Source organism: Catharus ustulatus, chromosome 1 (genome assembly GCF_009819885.2).
Source record: "Catharus ustulatus isolate bCatUst1 chromosome 1, bCatUst1.pri.v2, whole genome shotgun sequence".
Classification (NCBI taxonomy): Eukaryota; Metazoa; Chordata; class Aves; order Passeriformes; family Turdidae; genus Catharus; species Catharus ustulatus.
In genome coordinates, this window is record NC_046221.1 from 48589122 (window position 1) to 48607914 (window position 18793).

At 39.0% G+C, this 18793-nt stretch overlaps 1 protein-coding gene across 2 annotated transcripts in view; it reads right to left on the minus strand.

Annotated features, from left to right (window-relative positions):
• Positions 1-1835: 1835 nt before the first annotated feature.
• DPY19L1 (dpy-19 like C-mannosyltransferase 1) overlaps positions 1836-18793 on the minus strand; it is a 52592-nt gene continuing 35634 nt past the window's right edge. For both annotated transcript variants that reach the window (XM_033058622.2, XM_033058630.2), the window contains exons 16-23: positions 18182-18253; positions 16670-16719; positions 15988-16012; positions 14276-14395; positions 7453-7627; positions 6585-6684; positions 5035-5160; positions 1836-3424 (exon numbers count right to left, since the gene is read on the minus strand). In XM_033058622.2, the coding sequence (XP_032914513.1) occupies positions 3268-3424; positions 5035-5160; positions 6585-6684; positions 7453-7627; positions 14276-14395; positions 15988-16012; positions 16670-16719; positions 18182-18253 (825 nt within the window). In that variant the 3' untranslated portion in view covers positions 1836-3267. The remainder of the gene's footprint in view (positions 3425-5034; positions 5161-6584; positions 6685-7452; positions 7628-14275; positions 14396-15987; positions 16013-16669; positions 16720-18181; positions 18254-18793) is intronic.

The following is an 18793-nucleotide window of genomic DNA, read 5'->3' on the forward strand; positions in this document are numbered from 1 at the left end:
GATTTTGTACTGAAATAAAAGTGTTGATATTGTACTGCTACAGCGGAGAACTTACTGTAGCACTGAAAGGTTTCACTACCCAAGCAAATTCTGCACAGCTGACCAGTTCTCATATTTAGAATTTCTGCATGCCATGCAGAAAAACAATGCTTATTTCTGACAACCCTATGTTTATGTTCTTCCTTACATATCTGCTTTTGCTAAAGGAGTTTTCTTCACTCGGAGTGAGTCCTGTGCTTTGGAACTCCATGTCTAATCATAAAAATTCAAGAGATTGATCCAAATTCACTGTTACAACTGAACTGCAAAAAAAGGTAAAAGAGCATTTTTTAAATGGCATATGGATAGAATGACAGACAGGGCAGTACTGAATAAGATTTAGTAGCTTCATTTCACAAAGATGCTTCACTTGGATTCCATACTGAACATTAAGCTTGCACAATTATCAGAAGTTTCATATCAAATCGTAATTGTGCCCATTGTACTGAAGAAATTTAATGCAAAGCAAGCAGTATTTCAGATTCCAATAGACAAATCAGGCAGATTGTCATAGTTTAACCTAAGCAAGCAGCCAAGCCCGACACAAGAACTTGCTCACTCCTCTACCAGCAGGATTGGGGAGAGAATCAGGAGAGCAAACACCAGAAAACTCGTGGGTGAGATATAGACAGTTTAAGACAGAAAGCAAAAGCTGAACATACAAGCAAAAAACCAAGGAATTAATTTAGTGCTTCCCATGGGCAGGCAAGTGCTCAGCCATCTCTGGGAGACCAGGGTCCCATCCTCCACAGCCGTAACTTGGGAATACAAACACCATCACTCCAAACATCCCTCTCTTCCTCCTCCCTCTCCCTACTTTGTTATACACTGAGCATGATGTCATGGTCAGGAATGTCCCTTTTGTCAGTTTGGGTAATCTGTCCTAGCTGTGTCTCCTCCAAGCCTCCCACGCACCCTCAACTTCCTGGCCAGTGTGGCAGTACATCTTGGCTCTGCCAAAACACAGCCCACAGCCAAAACTAGCACAATGATCCAGTATTACTAAGATGTAATGGAAACTATCTTCAAGTATGGAAGTATTCCAGTCTCATGCCTAAATTACTTCAAGGCCTGCATGCATTTAAATCTGAACTTACTTGTGTTACGCATTTATCAGTTAAGATCTTGCAAAGAGAGAAGCAACTTCAGTGAGAGCTAAGAAGCCTCCAACTTGTGTTTCCTGGTTGAGGTTGCAGTGATAAGCATAATGTTAACATGGTGCTTCTATTTGTTAAATGTGTTATTTAAACTAAAATTCTTTCCTTTGTAACCGAGAGCAATTTACTGAGACAACAAGAAGTTCCTAAGATAAGAAACCTGATTCAAGGGTTCACATTTTCTTCCTCACAATGATGCATTTTTTACTCTGTATTTTTTCATTACTAAATGTTATCACATTAATATCAAACAGATGAAAATAATTCTTTGGATTTCAGAGAAGTTCAAAGAGAGGGAGAGCGTAATATCCCTGGGGATGAAATTTAGAGTGTACTGGCCATGTACTGAGTAACAGTCACCTCCTCAACAAATGATGAACATTTTTATAAAAGCACATCTTTGAACCTTAACTTTCAAATGTTTTGTCATTCCACCAGTCTTTTTGCATATTCCTGCACTGATATTTTGAATAAAAAGGAAGCCAGAAAGAGGTGTGTGTTTGGTTTAATTATCTACAGCCCTCCTGTGCACTTTTTTAGCTGAAATTTCAGCTTCAATTATATCTGCTGTGGTAACTGTTAAACTTCAGTTTAACAGACATAAGGGAAGTGTAACACCTACCAGAAACATGAGAACAATTTCCTTCTTTCTCTTTTTTATTAACCACATAAGTACATGTCAACAGTTGGCATAAACTTCATAAAAATACAGTATCTTTTTGTGCTGAAACACTAGTCAATGTTTACATAAAGACTTTTTTCCTGCTTCCTTGAATTCAATTAACATTTTAAAAAGTGACTTCCCAAAAGCCCTTTTTTGTGTTTCCTTATAGAAATTTTTCCAAAATCTATTCTGTAAAAGTTAAAAAGCTAATGCATTTTCAGCCATTCGCCCTCATCCTCTCAATAAAACAGATTATAAAAAAATAAGATGTTTTAGTATACTGATCAGTTGTTATACTACCACTTTATCACAGATTCCCATTTAATTGACACTGTTACAGGCGTGATGGATGGTGTCCCTATAACATCCAGGATCACCAGATGCTGTTAAGGGCTAAAAAGACCAGTCATACCAATAGACTGATGTGAACAAAAAAACTGAGTTGGAACAAACCCAAACCATGAATGATGCATGGTGAAACATCAGACCTTAGAAGTCTTATGATGCTGTAGTATCACAGGAAGCTGTGATAGTTGCCAATGGCAATAAACATACAAGAATTCTACCAAGTTAGTTAAATGAATAAAGGGTATCCTTGCACTGGCTATCTCGGAAGGTGAGTTTTCTATTATCTAATTATAATACTGGTGTGACATCAAGCTGACAGAAAAACAGCAGAAACAATCTAATAATGCTGGAGCAATTATACCCACACAACTGACTACACCCATAGCACAACTGGGATAAATTCCATTTTTCTTTAATGCTGATGAAAAAGTCCAGGCAGAATCTAATATATGGGGAAAGGGAAAAGGGCATTAAATTTTGAAAGTAATTTATTATCAAGTTAGGCGCTGAAGGTCTAGTTAAGGCAGTGAAGGATTTATTTTAGTATCTTTCTAAGGCTATGACAGATTTTTCCTGAATAAAGCATTTTCCCTTAAAAATTTCGTGTATATTATGCCAGCTTATTCTGAAAGCATAAGAAAATGCTAAAAACCCTTGGACACTGAGAAGCTAAACTATTGCTTACTGCAAATATTACCCTTATTAGTCTTCTTTTTTAATATCAATAGGACTCCAAATAACATGCACCAAAAAAATGAAGTTTCAAGTCCACCTACAAACTTTTCCATAGCTACTTTTAGCTCTTTTTGGATCAGTGTTAAATAAAATGTGCAAACATATAATCATTTGCATAGCAAATCTCAAGGGACTGACCCTGAAATAGAAATCCAAACTGCTAGGTTTAAGATATTTCTACAATCAGAATTCACTTAAAATGGTAAAAAATAAAATACACATTTTCCCATTTTAAGTCTAGTAAAAAAGGTATTTTTGATTCAGAATTCTTACAGTTACTAGTTTAAAGATTTGAAAGACTGAATGCTTCATTGCATTGAAATATTATTCCTTTGGAATCTTCAAGACCCTGTAATTGCTATTTTCAAATACTGTGATGAAATATGGCCTGGAATCCTTGCTCATAAGGGTACATAAAGGAATTTTTCCTCTATTAGCAGGATCTTCGACATCCCAAATTTCAGGCATACTGCAGCCAGGCCTAAAAAATAGGAATATGAAAAGAGAAATGAAGAAATGCCATAAAAAACCCCATGAAGCTTGCTTCATAGTGCCCCATGAATACTTGACTGTGCCTTCTGTATTTTTTTATGTTTGTCTTTATACTAGAAAAATGAAAAGATTACCAAATCAATAAATATAGCAGTAATTTAAAATAGTATTAAGAATGTGTAAAATGCATCTGGCTTTTGTGATTATGTAATTAATAAAGAATTAATTTGGAGGAGGAAGCACCTAAAACAATGCAAATTATGCAACACATTATACATTACCAGGGACCCTTAAATCTTCCATGTGTGATATACACATTGCTAACATTTCTAAAGAAAATTCAGGAAATAAAACACCTTTAAAAAGTAGTAACTTCCTGCTTTTTATAAAAGATCATAGCCAACATCAATTCCCTGAACAGCTGACTTTCAAAATTATTATAACTGAGAAATTTCTAATTTCATCAAAGATTCAGCAAAGAAATTGAACATTTAATTTTATTCTAAATGAAAATAAAATAAAACAAAAAATCCAAACTAATTGTGTTTTGGAGACCAGAAAGAGAAACCAAGGGAGAAGGAGGGGGGGGGACATTTCTGAAGAACATCTTAAATGTGACAAAATTTTTTGTGACTATTAGTGGTCATAGATTTTGGTGCTCCAACTATCTTATAATTTGCATGTTTTATTTATACTAGGCTTTCATTATATACACATCTGTTCTTGTCATCAGAGAATTACAGTAATTTCACAATTATAAGCCGCACTATTTTGACTAAAATTTTGCTCCCAAACCAGAAGTGCGGCTTACATTCAGGAGCGGCCAATATATGAACAAATTTTGGAAATTTCCCAACCTGGAAGTCTGAGCCCACAGCAGCCCAGAGCCGAGCCAGAGCCCACCCAGCCCCGGGTGGCGGGGCAGTGGCGGTGCAGCGGCAGCGCTGCCTGGCCCCGGGGGCGCGGCAGCGGTACCAGCAGGGCACGCCCCTCTGCCCCATCCTGGCGGCAGTGGCCAGGCAAGCCCCTCTCCCTCTTCGCGGCGGCAGCGGCCAGGGACGCCCCTCTCCCTCTTCCTAGCGGCACCGGCTGGGCACGCCCCTCTCCCTCTTCCCAGCAGCAGTGGCCAGGGACGCCCCTCTCCCTCTTCCTAGTGGCACCGGCCACTTTGTGAAAGTTGCACGCAGATTCTCGCCGCGAACAAAGTGCGGCTAATAATCCGGTGCGGCTTATATATGGACAAAGAGCAAAATGTTGCCGACACCGGACCTGCGGTTTATAATTAGGTGCGGCTTGTAATCGTGAAATTACTGTACTTCTTTCCTTTGTAATGCCTTCTTTCCTTCTTTTCTTCAGTTTTGTACAGTGAAGTTTAAAAATCCATAGCACGCACCTTTCCAGGTTCACACAAAGAACACAAGGTTGCTAATGATGGTAAAGTCAATTATACTGATTACTATCTACAGATGCTGGACAAAAATTTATTTATTAAAAGTGTCCAAAATACAACACAAATTAATATTCCAAAACTTGATATGAATCTTAGACTACATATTTGAGAGATGTATCATTCTTGTGTGAAAGAGGGAGATTACTTACTTTTTTCTGCTTACACACAATGACTCTTCAAGGATATAGTAATTCACTCCTAGTTTTATCAAATCTCTTTTCACTTGGTTTGCAGGTTTTCGACTGTACATGGAATACACTACCTTAGTTCTGTCCCTTCAAAAAGAAAAATCTAAGGGTTAGCTGCAATGGAATATAAAAATGTAAGCTTTAACCTTAGACTGGAGAGAAAGGCTTTTTTATTTCACAAGGTAACTATGCTAAAGCAAAATTTACATTAACAGTGCCATTTGCTTAAGTATGATTACGACTTCATAAATATAGTACTTCCAAGAACAAGTTATACAGCCGTTTGGTTTTTCTGTAGCAGGAGACAACTCTGTAACAAGATCCATGGTTACTGTGAACTGAAAGTGTAAAGATGCCAAAGCAATTAATTCACCATGTAACACTGAAGGCTAGAAACGACCTTGCTTGGACTGGGGTGATCAGAAGGAATCAATCCTCAGCCAAGTCTCTCCAGATCCCTGTCACTGTGTCACACTGCCCTTGCTGGGACATTCTGAAATGCAGAGCACAAGACCTGGAGTCTGCCTAGTAATGAAGCAAATTCAGCCCTTGGACACCATGATCCTGTTTCAGAACTAGATAACCTTTAACGTCCCTCCAAACCAGGCCAGTCCGTATCACATCCAGCAATATCCTCCTCTGAATGTGCAAAGTATGATGCTGTTAAAGTCCATTCATTTTCTGATACTTAATATGGGTAGTAGCTGTACCTTATTTTTCCCAAACATGCCCTGGTCCCGCAATTTTGTAACTAGAACAAAATATTTCAATTGAAAGGGACCTATAGTGATTATCCAAGTCCCAATGTCTGACCAATTCAGGGCTGACTAAAAGTTAAACCTGTTGATGCCAGGCAGAGAACTAAGGACTTAAGGTATGTAAAATGAATTCCTGTCCATTCTCTTCTATCCCTCTCTATCTTGCTGCTTTATTGTTGTGGATATCTTTTAAGCAGTTTCACCAAATTAACAAGAACATCATGCTACAGTATTAAATTTAGTAAAAGAAATGAATGACCTTTTCAGATAAATCAATTTCAATTTAAGCAAATGTCCTGATTTTGAAAACCAATCTTAGCAACTCCACTACAAAATTTCAGCTTCAATAATTAACCAATTATCACAAAAAATAACAGTCAATCACAGAAAGCTAATAGAAATAAATACCCTGGCTATTCTAGAGATAAAAAAAATACATCTGTCTACAATGTCAGGAGTAACCAGAATGAAGAAAGGATATAACTGTATAGATGAAATCCAATTCCTTAATTTAATTCTGATTTTCTTGCACATAAGTTTCAAGGCATATCTGTCCCTAGAGTGTATTCTTTCTGATGAACACAAACCTTGAAGAAATAATGCATGTGTTTTCAATCTGACTGAAATAACAAATCCAGTTCTACAAGGTTTTAACAAATTTTACAAGATTACATGATGCCATTCCTACTGTGTATTAAAAACATTACAAGAATCAATAGCAGATGGAAATAAAACCTCAACTGCAAAATTTACCTTAAACCTGCATCTTCATAGTGAGGATGATTTACAATAGGACGAAGTGTAGACAATTTAACACTTGCCATTGTAGGCATTGCTCCTGCAAAAACTGCATCTGAAATACACAATCAAATGCATTCTTGAAACAAGAAATCAAACAGTTAGAGAACCAATTCAAATATCTGAACAGTAATCCTGTAGAAAAACCATGAAGAGGGTAGGGTACTCATTTTTAAAAGGCTGCACTTGACATCAACAGGAAATGCACAAAATCAGCATTTTAGTTTGGGATTTTTTTAACCTTGAACATAAGCCATTAGATAACTAAGCATTAAAGAATGGAGATTAAATACACCTTATTTTTCTTGAATTGGTAGAATAACATACTCATTACAACAACACACTTCTATTTGTCACTTCATCAGTGTTAAATGAGCAATAAAATTTCAGTCCACTATGGCTTTAACATATTTTCCTTCTAGAAAGGCAACTACTTTGTTTCCAGCCAGTTTTCTGACAGAATTAGGAAAAGGAGGGGTGCAACCACAACACACGTAGACATTTTAAATTCTCTTCTAGCAAAATGCTGATCATGTACCCATGTACAGGACCAGCGTCATTTAAGTAAAAATCTGTTTTAATTGGACTTGACCAAGATTTTTTTGTTGAAAATACTACACCAGGGATTAGAACTTCCAGATCAGTAGCCTGGAGTCTAACAAAGTCAGCTTTTGGTGCTTTTTTCATTCGAGATAGCTTTTATGCGGACAAAAAGGCATGCCAGGGCCACAGATAGTAGCAACACCTCTGCAGTCATTTGTGACAGGTTCTGTGGTTCGAACTCACAATAAATGAGGACATCCTACATTATTAAATAGTTTACCTTGTCTGGTATTGACTTTTATCCACTCTAAAAGTTCCTCCTGTGGCAAATTGCTAAATTCTCCCATGATGTTCCACTGAGTTCGAAGGTTTGCAGATCCCTCTATTGTCATCAATGCTAAAATAGCAAAGACCAATGTTTTGGGCTGGATTTTATAGAAGAGCCATCCAAACAACTGAAATGCAAGAATCAATTAATTCCTAGACAACAATTCTGTAATGTTGTATGCAGAACAATTAATTTTTATTTCTCTATAAGGAACCTGACGTATATTGCACTACGAAACATCTCTGCTATTTCTTCTTCACTAAACTTCAGATTATAATTCATAGTATTATAAGATAGTTCAGAACATAATAATATAATATATACAATACATATAATATTTCAGAATATAATTCCGAAGAATTATTCATGGTTTAACAAATATTTTACATTACATTTGCAATTCTAAATAAAGAAAAAAAGAGTTTAAAAATTCACATTAACGTAAACCTTTAAAGTTGTAGCTCAAATGTAAAAATCTGTGAGTAAAGATGATTCAATAAAGCTAACTGGAGTTTTACAGTATTTTATCACCTGTTTACATTTAAAGTTTTTATATGCAGTATACAGATTAGAGATTATACTGCAAACTTTTGAAACATATTAGAACAACAGACTTTAAGGATAGTAAGTTTAATGCTGCTTTACATCCCAATCTTTCCTTTCTTGAACTGGAGCATGCATTGTTTCTTAAAGACAGTTTGCTTAAGGCTCTAAGCAAATATTCATAAATACATGAAAATAAGTAGTTAAATAAGTAGCACTACATTTTTTGAAGCTTAGTTTGAGCAGTTACAGTTTACCACATCCATATTTGAACTAAACCTTAAATAAGAAAATATAAACTACATTTTTTTCCCAATCAGAAGGCCCCATACATTAAAAATATCAAGCCTACATTAAATAAAAAATTTCATTCGTAGTACTATTACCTGCGGTTTTTTTTTAACAAAAGCATGAAACAATAAAAGAAACACCCACTAGGCTGACTATACCAATTAGGTAGTGTGTGTTATCTTTTTTATAAACTAACCACAAACTATGTCAGAATATTAAAATTCTCCAGCCACTTCTCCAAAAATACAGTGTATTCTACTGTCATCCCTAAAGACCCACTAAACACTCTTCTCAGAGTAATACTATGCAGGGAAAGTTAATATTCCAAATAGGCCTGACCACTGTGTGGATCTAAAAGGATGAAGATAAATGAATTTATTTGTAGGCTGCTCTACATAAGCAAACCTCCTTTTCACCAACAGCTGCAAAAATGTCACTTCATGGACATGTTAGAACTTTGACAGTCCCACAGTTTTTAAAATCAAGGAAAATTACATTACTGTCATGCTTTTATAAAACCTCAATAGCGCTAAAATCAGAGACTTTGATCATTTTGGTTACACAAGGAGCCTGGAATGATTGAATATATATTCAATGCAAAAGCAGCATCTCTTTCATGGCATGCTGTTCCTTACGGGGTGTTTTTTATCAATTAAATGTATTGGGTTGTTTTTTGTTTTTTTTCCCCAAAAGAATACTTCAAGTCTTTCTCCAGATATTTTATTTTGTTTTCAAAGTTTCCACTCAGGACTGTATCATTTCCCCAACAGAAAGAGGAAATTTGTGGATGTAAATGGTCAAAAGCCTGAACAGAAAGAACAGCAGATATGAGTCTAACTTGAAGCACAAAGAGTACAGTAATTTCACGACTACAAGGCACACCCTTTTGACTAAAATTTTGGCCCAAACCCAGAAGTGTGCCTATATGGTCCGGTGTGCCTTATATCATTACAAAGTTTGGAAATTTGCCAACATGGAAGTGTGAGCTGTGAGTCGTGGGGGGAGACAGCATGGTTGTGGCAGCCGGGTGAAGGCGGAGCAGTGGTGTCGCGAGTGCCGGGTGGAGGTGGGGCTGCGGAGGCGCGGCAGCCGGGTGGAGGCGGGCCCGCGGGGCTGCGGTGCGGCGGCAGCCAGGTGAAGGTGGGCCCGCAGGGCCGCGGTTCCGTGGCAGCCGGGTGGAGGCGGGACTGTGGGGGTGTGGCAGCTGGGTGGAGGCAGGCCCAGGGGCCCACGGTGCCCCTCCTGCCAGGTACAGGCAGGCCCAGGGGCCCACAGCGCCCCTCCTGCCCAGTACAGGCAGGCCTGGGGCCCCATGGTTGCCGGGTGGAGGTGGGCCCGGGGGCCCGCAGCTCCCCTCCTGCCGGGTACAGGGGGGCCCGCGGCACCGCGGCTGTCGGGTACAGGTAGGCCCAGGGGCCCATGGCTGCTGGGTTGAGGCGGGGCCTCGGCCATCAACCGCGCGGGGGGAACTGGGGGCGGCTCCTCGCTGCAAAAAAAAAAGTGGGCCCTACAGTCTGGTGCGCCTTATGGTCGTGAAATTACTGTAAATTTAATGACAAAAATGAACTGATCCTTAATTTAATTACTCCTCTTGATTCAACTTAAGAGAAGTAAAGGTTTTAATCACAGGTTTCTCATAGTTAAAATGCACCTGTACAGAAGAAGGGAGTTACTCCCTTTGCAAACATGCAGCTTTATATTTTTATTTCATTAAAAATCCTTTATTGAAAATCTGTTATGAAATGAATTACTTTCACATGAAAATCAACATTAGGTCACTTATCTTTATCAGAAAGCATTCCAGACAACGAAAATATTTTTTATTAGAAAAAGAACATTATCATTTTTATTGCCCATTAGCTGCCACAAGCTCCTGGTAATGGAAAAATGGGAAGTTCAGGTATTCATGCTGAAAGAACACAACATACAAAATTTCCATGTGCAAATAGTAATTTTCAGCCTCAAAACAAATTACAGTAATTTCACGAATACAAGCCACACTGTTTTGACCAAAATTTTGCTCCCACACCGGAAATGCAGCTAATACTCAGGAGCGGCCAATATGTGAATAATTTTCTGACATTTTCAACCCTGGGAGTGCAAACCGAGTCATCGCAAACTGCAAAGTTGAGCACCTGTCAGTAAAATCCGGCATTTACGCGGCTGTTACAAATTGGTTACTCTGTTGCGCAGCAGGTGGAGCTGCTCCGTGCAGGCAGTACACGGGGTGGGGAAGGCGGGGCAGCTCCCTCCTGCTGGCCCCATGGCTCGGGGAAAGGCAGGGGCTCTCTCCTGCTGGCCCCGTGGCTCTGGGGGCTCCCGTCCCCGCATGGCGCCACCGCAGGAGCGGGGTGGCTCCATCCCCACCTCCCACCGCCGCCACGGGTGCCGGTAGGCTCTGTGCCCCCCCTGCCACCAAGCGGCAGCGCCGAGCTGGGCCACCTAGCCCTGTCGGCAGCACCGAGCCTGCACGGCCAAGCTGAGACAGTAAACCCCGCCCTGCTGCGATTCTGTTAAGATTTGGCAACTTTGTTGCACGCAGGTCCTCCCTGCGAACGACAGAGCGACTTATACTCAGGTGCAGCTTATTTACGGACAAAGAACGAAATGTTTGTCAACACCCGGTGATGCAGCTTATACTCAGTGCGGCTTGTATTCGTGAAATTACTGTAGATACACTAACATACCACTGCAGATCAACTTTCATAGTCTGCTAGATGAAAGGATAGTGTTGACCTAAATTACAATAACTGCCTATCATAAATTTGCTTAAATTTTTCTTGCATCTGTAAAACCAAATTTTCACTTAACTTATGTCCATTCAAACATCTACAACTTTATCCAATGATAAAGTGTACCAAGTGTTAATCAACCATTTGGTCATAAGTCCCATCTTCCTCCACCCAAGAAATTCTGGATTAGTATTGCACATAGTCAGATTTTCCAGCCTCAAAAAGCTATTTCTCTGCAGCCAGTAGTATAGAAAAAGCTCATTAAAAAACACTTGGTATTTTCCTGGCCTTACAAAAACAAGCAAACCAACCAAAACAAGAACAAAAAGAGAAGTTTTCTTATTGTTTGCTTAAGTCTTAGAAGTGATCTGCTCAATGGTGGCTTATGGCAGCTCCCAGAAAAGCTTATCATCTGCAATTGCAGCTCCCTGAGAAGCTTACTCTCACTCTACAATAGGAAACAGCAGAACAAACAAAGTGACAAAATGCAGTTGGAAGTAGCAAATAAAAAATACTGACAAAATACCCTGAACCCATCCTCCCTTCCAATATTTACACATTTACCACTTGAGGAATCCTCTAAGATCCAACACGCCACAGTTATGAAAAGCACCACCATTCACTAACTGGCCTGAGGATCCCATCTGCAGTACTCAACACCCATAACAATGCAGGAAGAATTATTGAAATGCTATTACTCAGGTGCTTTAAAAAAAACAAAAGTCACCATGTAGCTAAAAAAAAATCAGGACAGATTTTACTGTAGCACAAAATATATAAATACTTTTAGTTCTGAACTTCACCTACAAAACTCTACTACTACTACCACCACCCCAACCAACAGGGCAGAAAATCCCATCAAGAAACACACAGTTAAAAAAAGAACTAAGAACAAATCAACATTGGACAGCGTTAATTTAAATCATAATTGTTATCTAGAAATTGCATGTTAAAAAACATTTTTTCATTTTGTTTTTCTGACCTTTGAAAAGTAGCTTCATTTCAAATTACTCAGAAACATCTTATGAAAGTTCACTTAGAAAAATAACCAGTGCAACTGCTATTGCTTGAACAACCAGACCACCTAAAAGGATACTAGCATCTCAAGAACTAAGAGCTGCAAAACTGAACACCTGTGAATGTTCTAGAATAGCAAGCATGCAGAGAAAATTCCTAAGTCCCAATACTCAATTACAAGATGGCTAAAGAAAGAGATTTTGATAATTTCTTAGCATTTATATTTTAACTGTAGAGATTGATTTGATGTTGGCGAACATTCAGCACTTTCACCTATGCCAAGTACACGAGGCATCAAGAAAGGGATGAGCACAACATTTAAGCAGACTGATACTGTATAATCTGTCCAGTGTTACAAAGAACTATCCCTCTCTAAAGATCATTTAGGAAGCAGTTCAGTTTTCTGGAAAACAATTATTTGTTCAGCTACCCAAAATAGTTTTCGCCTCTTTGCATAAATCCATCTGATTCACTCATCTTCCAGTTGTTTGACAGGGGTATCAGCTGTTTCACAGACAGAAACTGGCTTCACCATACCACCCTAATTCTCCTTTAGACACTTTCTACAAAATCACAGTGGAGTGCAGGGTGACAGGAACCTCTGAAGATCCAGCCCTACTGCTTGAGCATGGTCACCCAGAGCCAAGTGCCCCAGGTCCCTGTCCAGACAGTTTCTGAATACCTCCAAGGATGGATACTTCACCACATCCCTGGGCAACCTGTGCCAATGCTGACCACCCTCACAGTGAAAGTTTCCACATGCTCAGAGGGAATATGCATTTCATCGTATGCCCATTGCCTCTTGTCCTGTCCCTGGATATATGAAAGAGCCTGACATTCCTCCCAGTTTTGTACCGTCAGCAAACTTGCTGAGAGTGAACTCTGTCCCACCATTCATTCCACTAACAAAGATACTGAAGAGTCCTCGACCCAGCATTGGACCCTCAGGTTACTGGCCTTCAACCAGACTTGGCACCACTGATCACCCCTCTCTGGGCCCAACCGTTCAGTTTTCAATCTACAGTAATTTCACGACTATAATGTGCACCCTTTTGACTAAAATTTTCCCCCGAACCCAGAAGTGTGCCTTATAGTCCGGTGCGCCTTATATGATGTACAAAGTTGCGACATTTGCCACCCCGGAAGTGTGAGCCGTGAGGGGAGCCAGTAGTGCCACGGCAGCTGGGTGGAGGCGGGCCCGGGGGCCTGCAGCGCCTTCCCTGCTGGGTGGAGGCGGGCCCGGGGGCCCATGGCTGCCCGGTTGAGGTGGGCCCTGGGGCCCGTGGCACCGCCCCTCCCGGGTCCAGGTGGGCCCGGGGGCCCACGGCTGCTGGGTGGGGGCCTTGGCCAGCAACCATGTTGGGGGAGCTGGGGGCGGAGCCTCGCTGCAAAAAAAATGTGCGCCCTATAGTCCAGTGCGCCTTATATGATCTACAAAGTTGCAAATTTTGCCGACTCCCAGGGGGTGCGCCTTATAGTCCAGTGCGCCTTATAGTCGTGAAATTACTGTACCTCCCTGCCTGCTTCCCAGACAAAGGACTACTTACCCTACTTTTGCTGCATATACAACGCTTCTAAAGCAGCTATTTAAATAGAGTTTTAATCATGTCCACTTCCTAAGAACACAGACAATGAAAGCCTATTCTAAGACCTTTTATATCTGGAGGAAATCTGTAACATTTGATGTTATAAATTATTTCAAAGTAGAAAGATTAAGTCTGAGTTAGGCATATGAGTTTGATTTTTAAGACTGAAATGTTTTCAACATGCAAGACTTCAAACAAGACTTCTGGAAAGAATTAATAGACAAAAAATATGCAAGGCAATAAACTCTGAAGAGCTGTAAAACAAAGACACACACTGGATAAAATTAATAGTCAATAAAAACTTGCACTGGCATAAAAGTGTGCAAATACAGTAAAATCTGTCTCCCTGTGCTCAAGCTCGATACACAGCATGTTAACTCGCATAATAATGCAGTTGGACAAGTTGCATAAAGCAAGCCTTTTGCTTTATTTGGGAAGAGGGGAAAAGGAACCATTTTTTGACAGGCAATATAACCAAGTTTATTTTTATCTGGTACTCTCGTATTCAGCAATTACACACAGAGAAATCTGCTTTAGGACAAATAACTGAGGACACTTAACTTAGGACAAAGTACTGAGATAGCTACAGGAAAAAAGAGACCTTACCTGTTTTGAACACACCAAGGAAGCCATAATACACAGATGGGGTGTTAAAAACAGTTTTAGTCTCATAATTAAAATTGCAAGGACACTGTATGCCAACAGCTGCAATGCGTGGAATACCAGCTGAAAAGAAAAAAAGAAACCACAAGACACAGAAGCAAATTTGCATACTTTTCATTTCTGCCTTAAACACACAACTTCATTTTCAGTATGGCTTAAATGATGAACTTGTGTGAAAGACTCCAAGTCAAAGTAAAGATATTCATATTTCAGATGATGATAATGACTTTCTGTTACCTTTTATCTGAAGCGCACGTAGCGCATCTAAGGAATGGAATAACAAGAAGAAGAAGAAACATTATCAATAAAAGAAAAAGGAGCTAGAGAAACAGCTAGCTAATAAAAAAAATCCTTAGACATTAATAGGCAATTATATATGCAAAATTTCTTGTATAACCTCTTAATAGAAGTTAAGAGACCCTGCTTTTTAGTGCCCAAAATACCCAAGTATGGAATAAAAGACGTGAATAAGATCATCCTCGATAATCACGCAATCAGAGGCAGCTTGCTTTAGTATTCTAAAAGGCATATGTCACTCACTACTCTTAACATTAATCTGTTACTTGTCAAAGTGCTGTGCTAAATCAGAGACATTTTTGCAGTCAGTGCTTTTATCTGATTGATTATCATAGAATCATTTAGGTTTGAGAAAACCTCTAAGATTTAAGTCCACTCATTAATCTAACATTGTCAAGTCCACAGCTAAACCATGACCTCAGTGCCATATCTACATGTCTTTAAATGTCTTCAGGGATGGTGACTCAGCTTCTTCCCTGGGCAGCCTATCCCACTGCTTGACAACACTTCTGGCATTTTTCCTAATGTCCAATCTAAACCTCCTCTAAAGCAACTTGAGGTTAAACCATGAGACATCCACCAGCTCTCTGAGTGACCTGATCCCAATGTTTCACCACTCTCATTGTAGAAAGATTTCTTCCCTATAGCTAGCCTAAATCTACCTGATTGTAGTTTTAAGTCATTATCCCTTGTCCTATTGAAACACGTTCATCTAAAAAGTTGTCTTTCTTATAGGTAGGTCCCCTTTAAGCAGTGAAAGGCCCCAATCAAGTCTCCTTACAGCCTTCTCTTCTCCAGGCTGAACAATCCCATCTCTCTCAGTCTGTCCTCATAGAAGAAGTGTGCTATTTTTGTGGATGTCCTCTAGACCTGTGCTAACAGGTCCATGTTCTTCCTGTGCAGAGGGCTCCAGAGGGGGACACACTACATTGCTTTGCACAGTTTTACTAAAAAGAACCATGTGTACTACAACATTCATTTATGGCGTATCTCAAAACAGAATTTGAACATTTATACGTCATGCGAAGGAACCAATCTCCTTCTCAGTCTCCGTGTTGAAAACAGAAGGTCCAGCCTAATTTCAGCATTTCTAATTTCTAATTTTGGAGCAGCTACAGCAAAAGTCCAAGATTCCTCTCTTGCACAGTCACCCACATAAGCGAGTATATTCCTTTGTCCAACATTCCAGAGTTATTCTGGTGACATACCAGACCAAATTTACGATGAGGGAAATAACAATGCAAATACTTAGCTTCAAATAAACCATGTGCAATGGCATCAGTCCATTGCAACCTGCATTTCAATACTGAGTATTTGCATTAAAATAGGAATAAAATTGTGCAGAAAAAGAATCTTACCTCACCATGGTTAAAGTGTTCATCTCTGAAAAAAAAAACCAACCCAAAACTCAACATTATTTATGTACTACAGAAGCACCGGATTTATTTTAAAATCATCTCTAACAGCATTAGACAATGCAACTAATCCAGTAAGCTTAAGTCAAGTGTCAAAAATTTTTTTCCCCTCTATGCAAGTTTTGAAATAAATTGCATATCACAACTATCTTCCTCAATCCCTGTATCTATTTGGAAATCTTGAGTTTTGATTTTAGCAGGTCTTTTTAATTACTTCCATGAGATCAAACTCGGGTATCTTTTATAACCCAGAAGAAAATAATGGGGAAAAAAGAAATTGCATTCATTATTCATAGTAAAAAAGCAAAAAGGCTTTCTTGTTATAACATAAACAAAGTACATAAATAGTGGTTTAGGAACAGAGCAGAAAAAGTAAATCACTAAACATAAAATCTAGGCATAAATGGGTTAAGATGTCTAAAACAGGTTTAGCAGATAACTTTAGTTTTAGTTGTAATATAAAAATGCCATTTGTTATACATCCACTCAGTTACCACCTGCATATAACTAACCTTTCAAAAATTACTAACATAATGTAGACTTCTAAATTATGTAGCATATAGCAAATCAAATGAACTTCTAGCAGAAAATTCAGTTTTACATTAAAAAAGAAGATAATACTTACTTTTCATATCGGCCTGTATGAGATAAGGACCACAAAATATATTTAATTGCCTGAAGAAAACAAGAGACAACAAAATTTATGAAACAACTTTCAAAAGCATTTTGAAGCATTTCCAACATTTGTTACATTAAATTATATCTGGGTAATCTCTTTTTGAGATAATAAGATAAAAGACATGCAATATTTTAGCTAAAACTTCTTTTAGAGGATGTTTAATTAGCCAGGCAGTTAGCAGTTATCCCATTTGCTCTTGTGCAAAGTGCAAGTTGCTTTTATGCAAATTATACATAATCAAATTTACAAAAACAGTTACAAACTCCAGTGTTAATATTGATCAACTAAGTAACAGAAATTTTTTGGGTGCTTAACGTCAAATAAAGTTTTATCAGGACTCAGGACTGGACCTTTGCAAAACTCTTTGCAAAGAGAACACAGAATTTTAAAAACATGTTTTTGAAAACCTGCATTTTTTCTGACTATTGGGTTTTCATGCCAAGGTTTCACCAGCAGGAGCAGTGCAGGGGTGACTTCTGTGGGAAGAGACCAGGGGTTGCCCCCTGTCCAAGACAGATCAGACAGCTTCAAACCAGATCTGCCACTGGCTAAAGCTGAACTCATCACCAACACTGGTGGGGCCCCTCTGATAACATCTTTACAAAAAAGTAGCACTGCAGCAGGTTTAAGAGAGAGCAGTAGAATTGGGAGTGAAATGACCCAGAAGTCACCAAGGTTAGTGAAGGAGCAGGAGGAGGTGCTCCATGTGAACCATGAGATTGCAGCTTTTGGATAGCACTGTTTGTTTTTTGTTTTTTTCCCAGAGATCCATGAAAGATTAACGTGGAACAGACAGAAATTCACGTGTGAGACCTGTGCAGGACTCCATGCCAGAGCAGGTGCACGTGCCTTGAAGGATGCTGCAACCCACAGAGAGCCCCCAAAGGAAAAAGCTCATGGCAGAACTGCACCTTGGGGACAAGAACCCACAAAGGAACAGGTTTTCTGGCAGGAGCTGCAATCTGTAGGGGACTTATGCTGGAGCAGTCTGTTTCTGAAGAACTGTTTATAGGTTCATATATATGAAGAACATGTTTATATATATGTATATAAACATGGAAAGGACCTGAACCAATACTTAAAACAACTACAGCCTATGGAAGGGACTCACTGAGCCTGGAGATGAGGAAAAGATAGTTTTAGCTTTTGGTTTGCATCTTGCATTTTATTTTCAATTCACAAAAAATTAATTTGATCTTCCTCAATTCAAGCTCATGACAGTGAATCAGAAAGTGAGGCCCCCATAGTTATCTTGATCCATGAGATTTTTCTATTCTTTCCCCATCACACTGAGAGCAGGGAATGGCAGCATAGCTTGGTAGGCACCTGGCAGTCAGCAAAGGTTAACCCACCACATCAATTTCTTCCCATCTCAAATAAATAATTAAATAGCAATCCCTTCAAAAAAAGTGAAATGTAAGTTCAAGGTAAAGGCAACTCACTAAATCAATCACTTACCCTTTTGATGATTACCCCAAAAACCACCAGAACAACTGGTAATAGCAGAGTCTTTGTGTATCTTACTGGAGTCTAAAATGGAAATCACATTCATTAATCACTTCCCTTCATCTGTAATTATTTCAATCATCATTTTAAAGAAATTAATATAAGGAGATCTTCCTGGAGTAAAATGTAAATATAAACTCCACCCAGCAATCATACTAACGACATAATACTAGGGTCACCAGTAAATGATTTCCAGTTCTTTGGTAAGCCATCCAAAGATGAGAAATAGATTGTATCTCATCTGAATTTGAGTACTATAGGTTGACTAACCTATAAACATTCCAAATGCATATCTAGGTGCTAATAAATTAAAAGAAGTCTATTAGTGCCACATTATGAAGCTTCAATGCTGTTACGTAGTCTAAACCTACCACATAAGGTCCTTGCAGCTCTCAGTACACTTTCCATATACTCAAAACCAGGTACTGAGAGCCCCATAAAGTCTTGTTTGCAGAATTTTAACCTCTCATTTATTCCTGAGGAAGCACTCCTTTCATTCAAACAAGCAGATTTCTTAGATCTAAAATCAAAACACTGCTTTGGTTTAAGTTTATTTAAATGCAA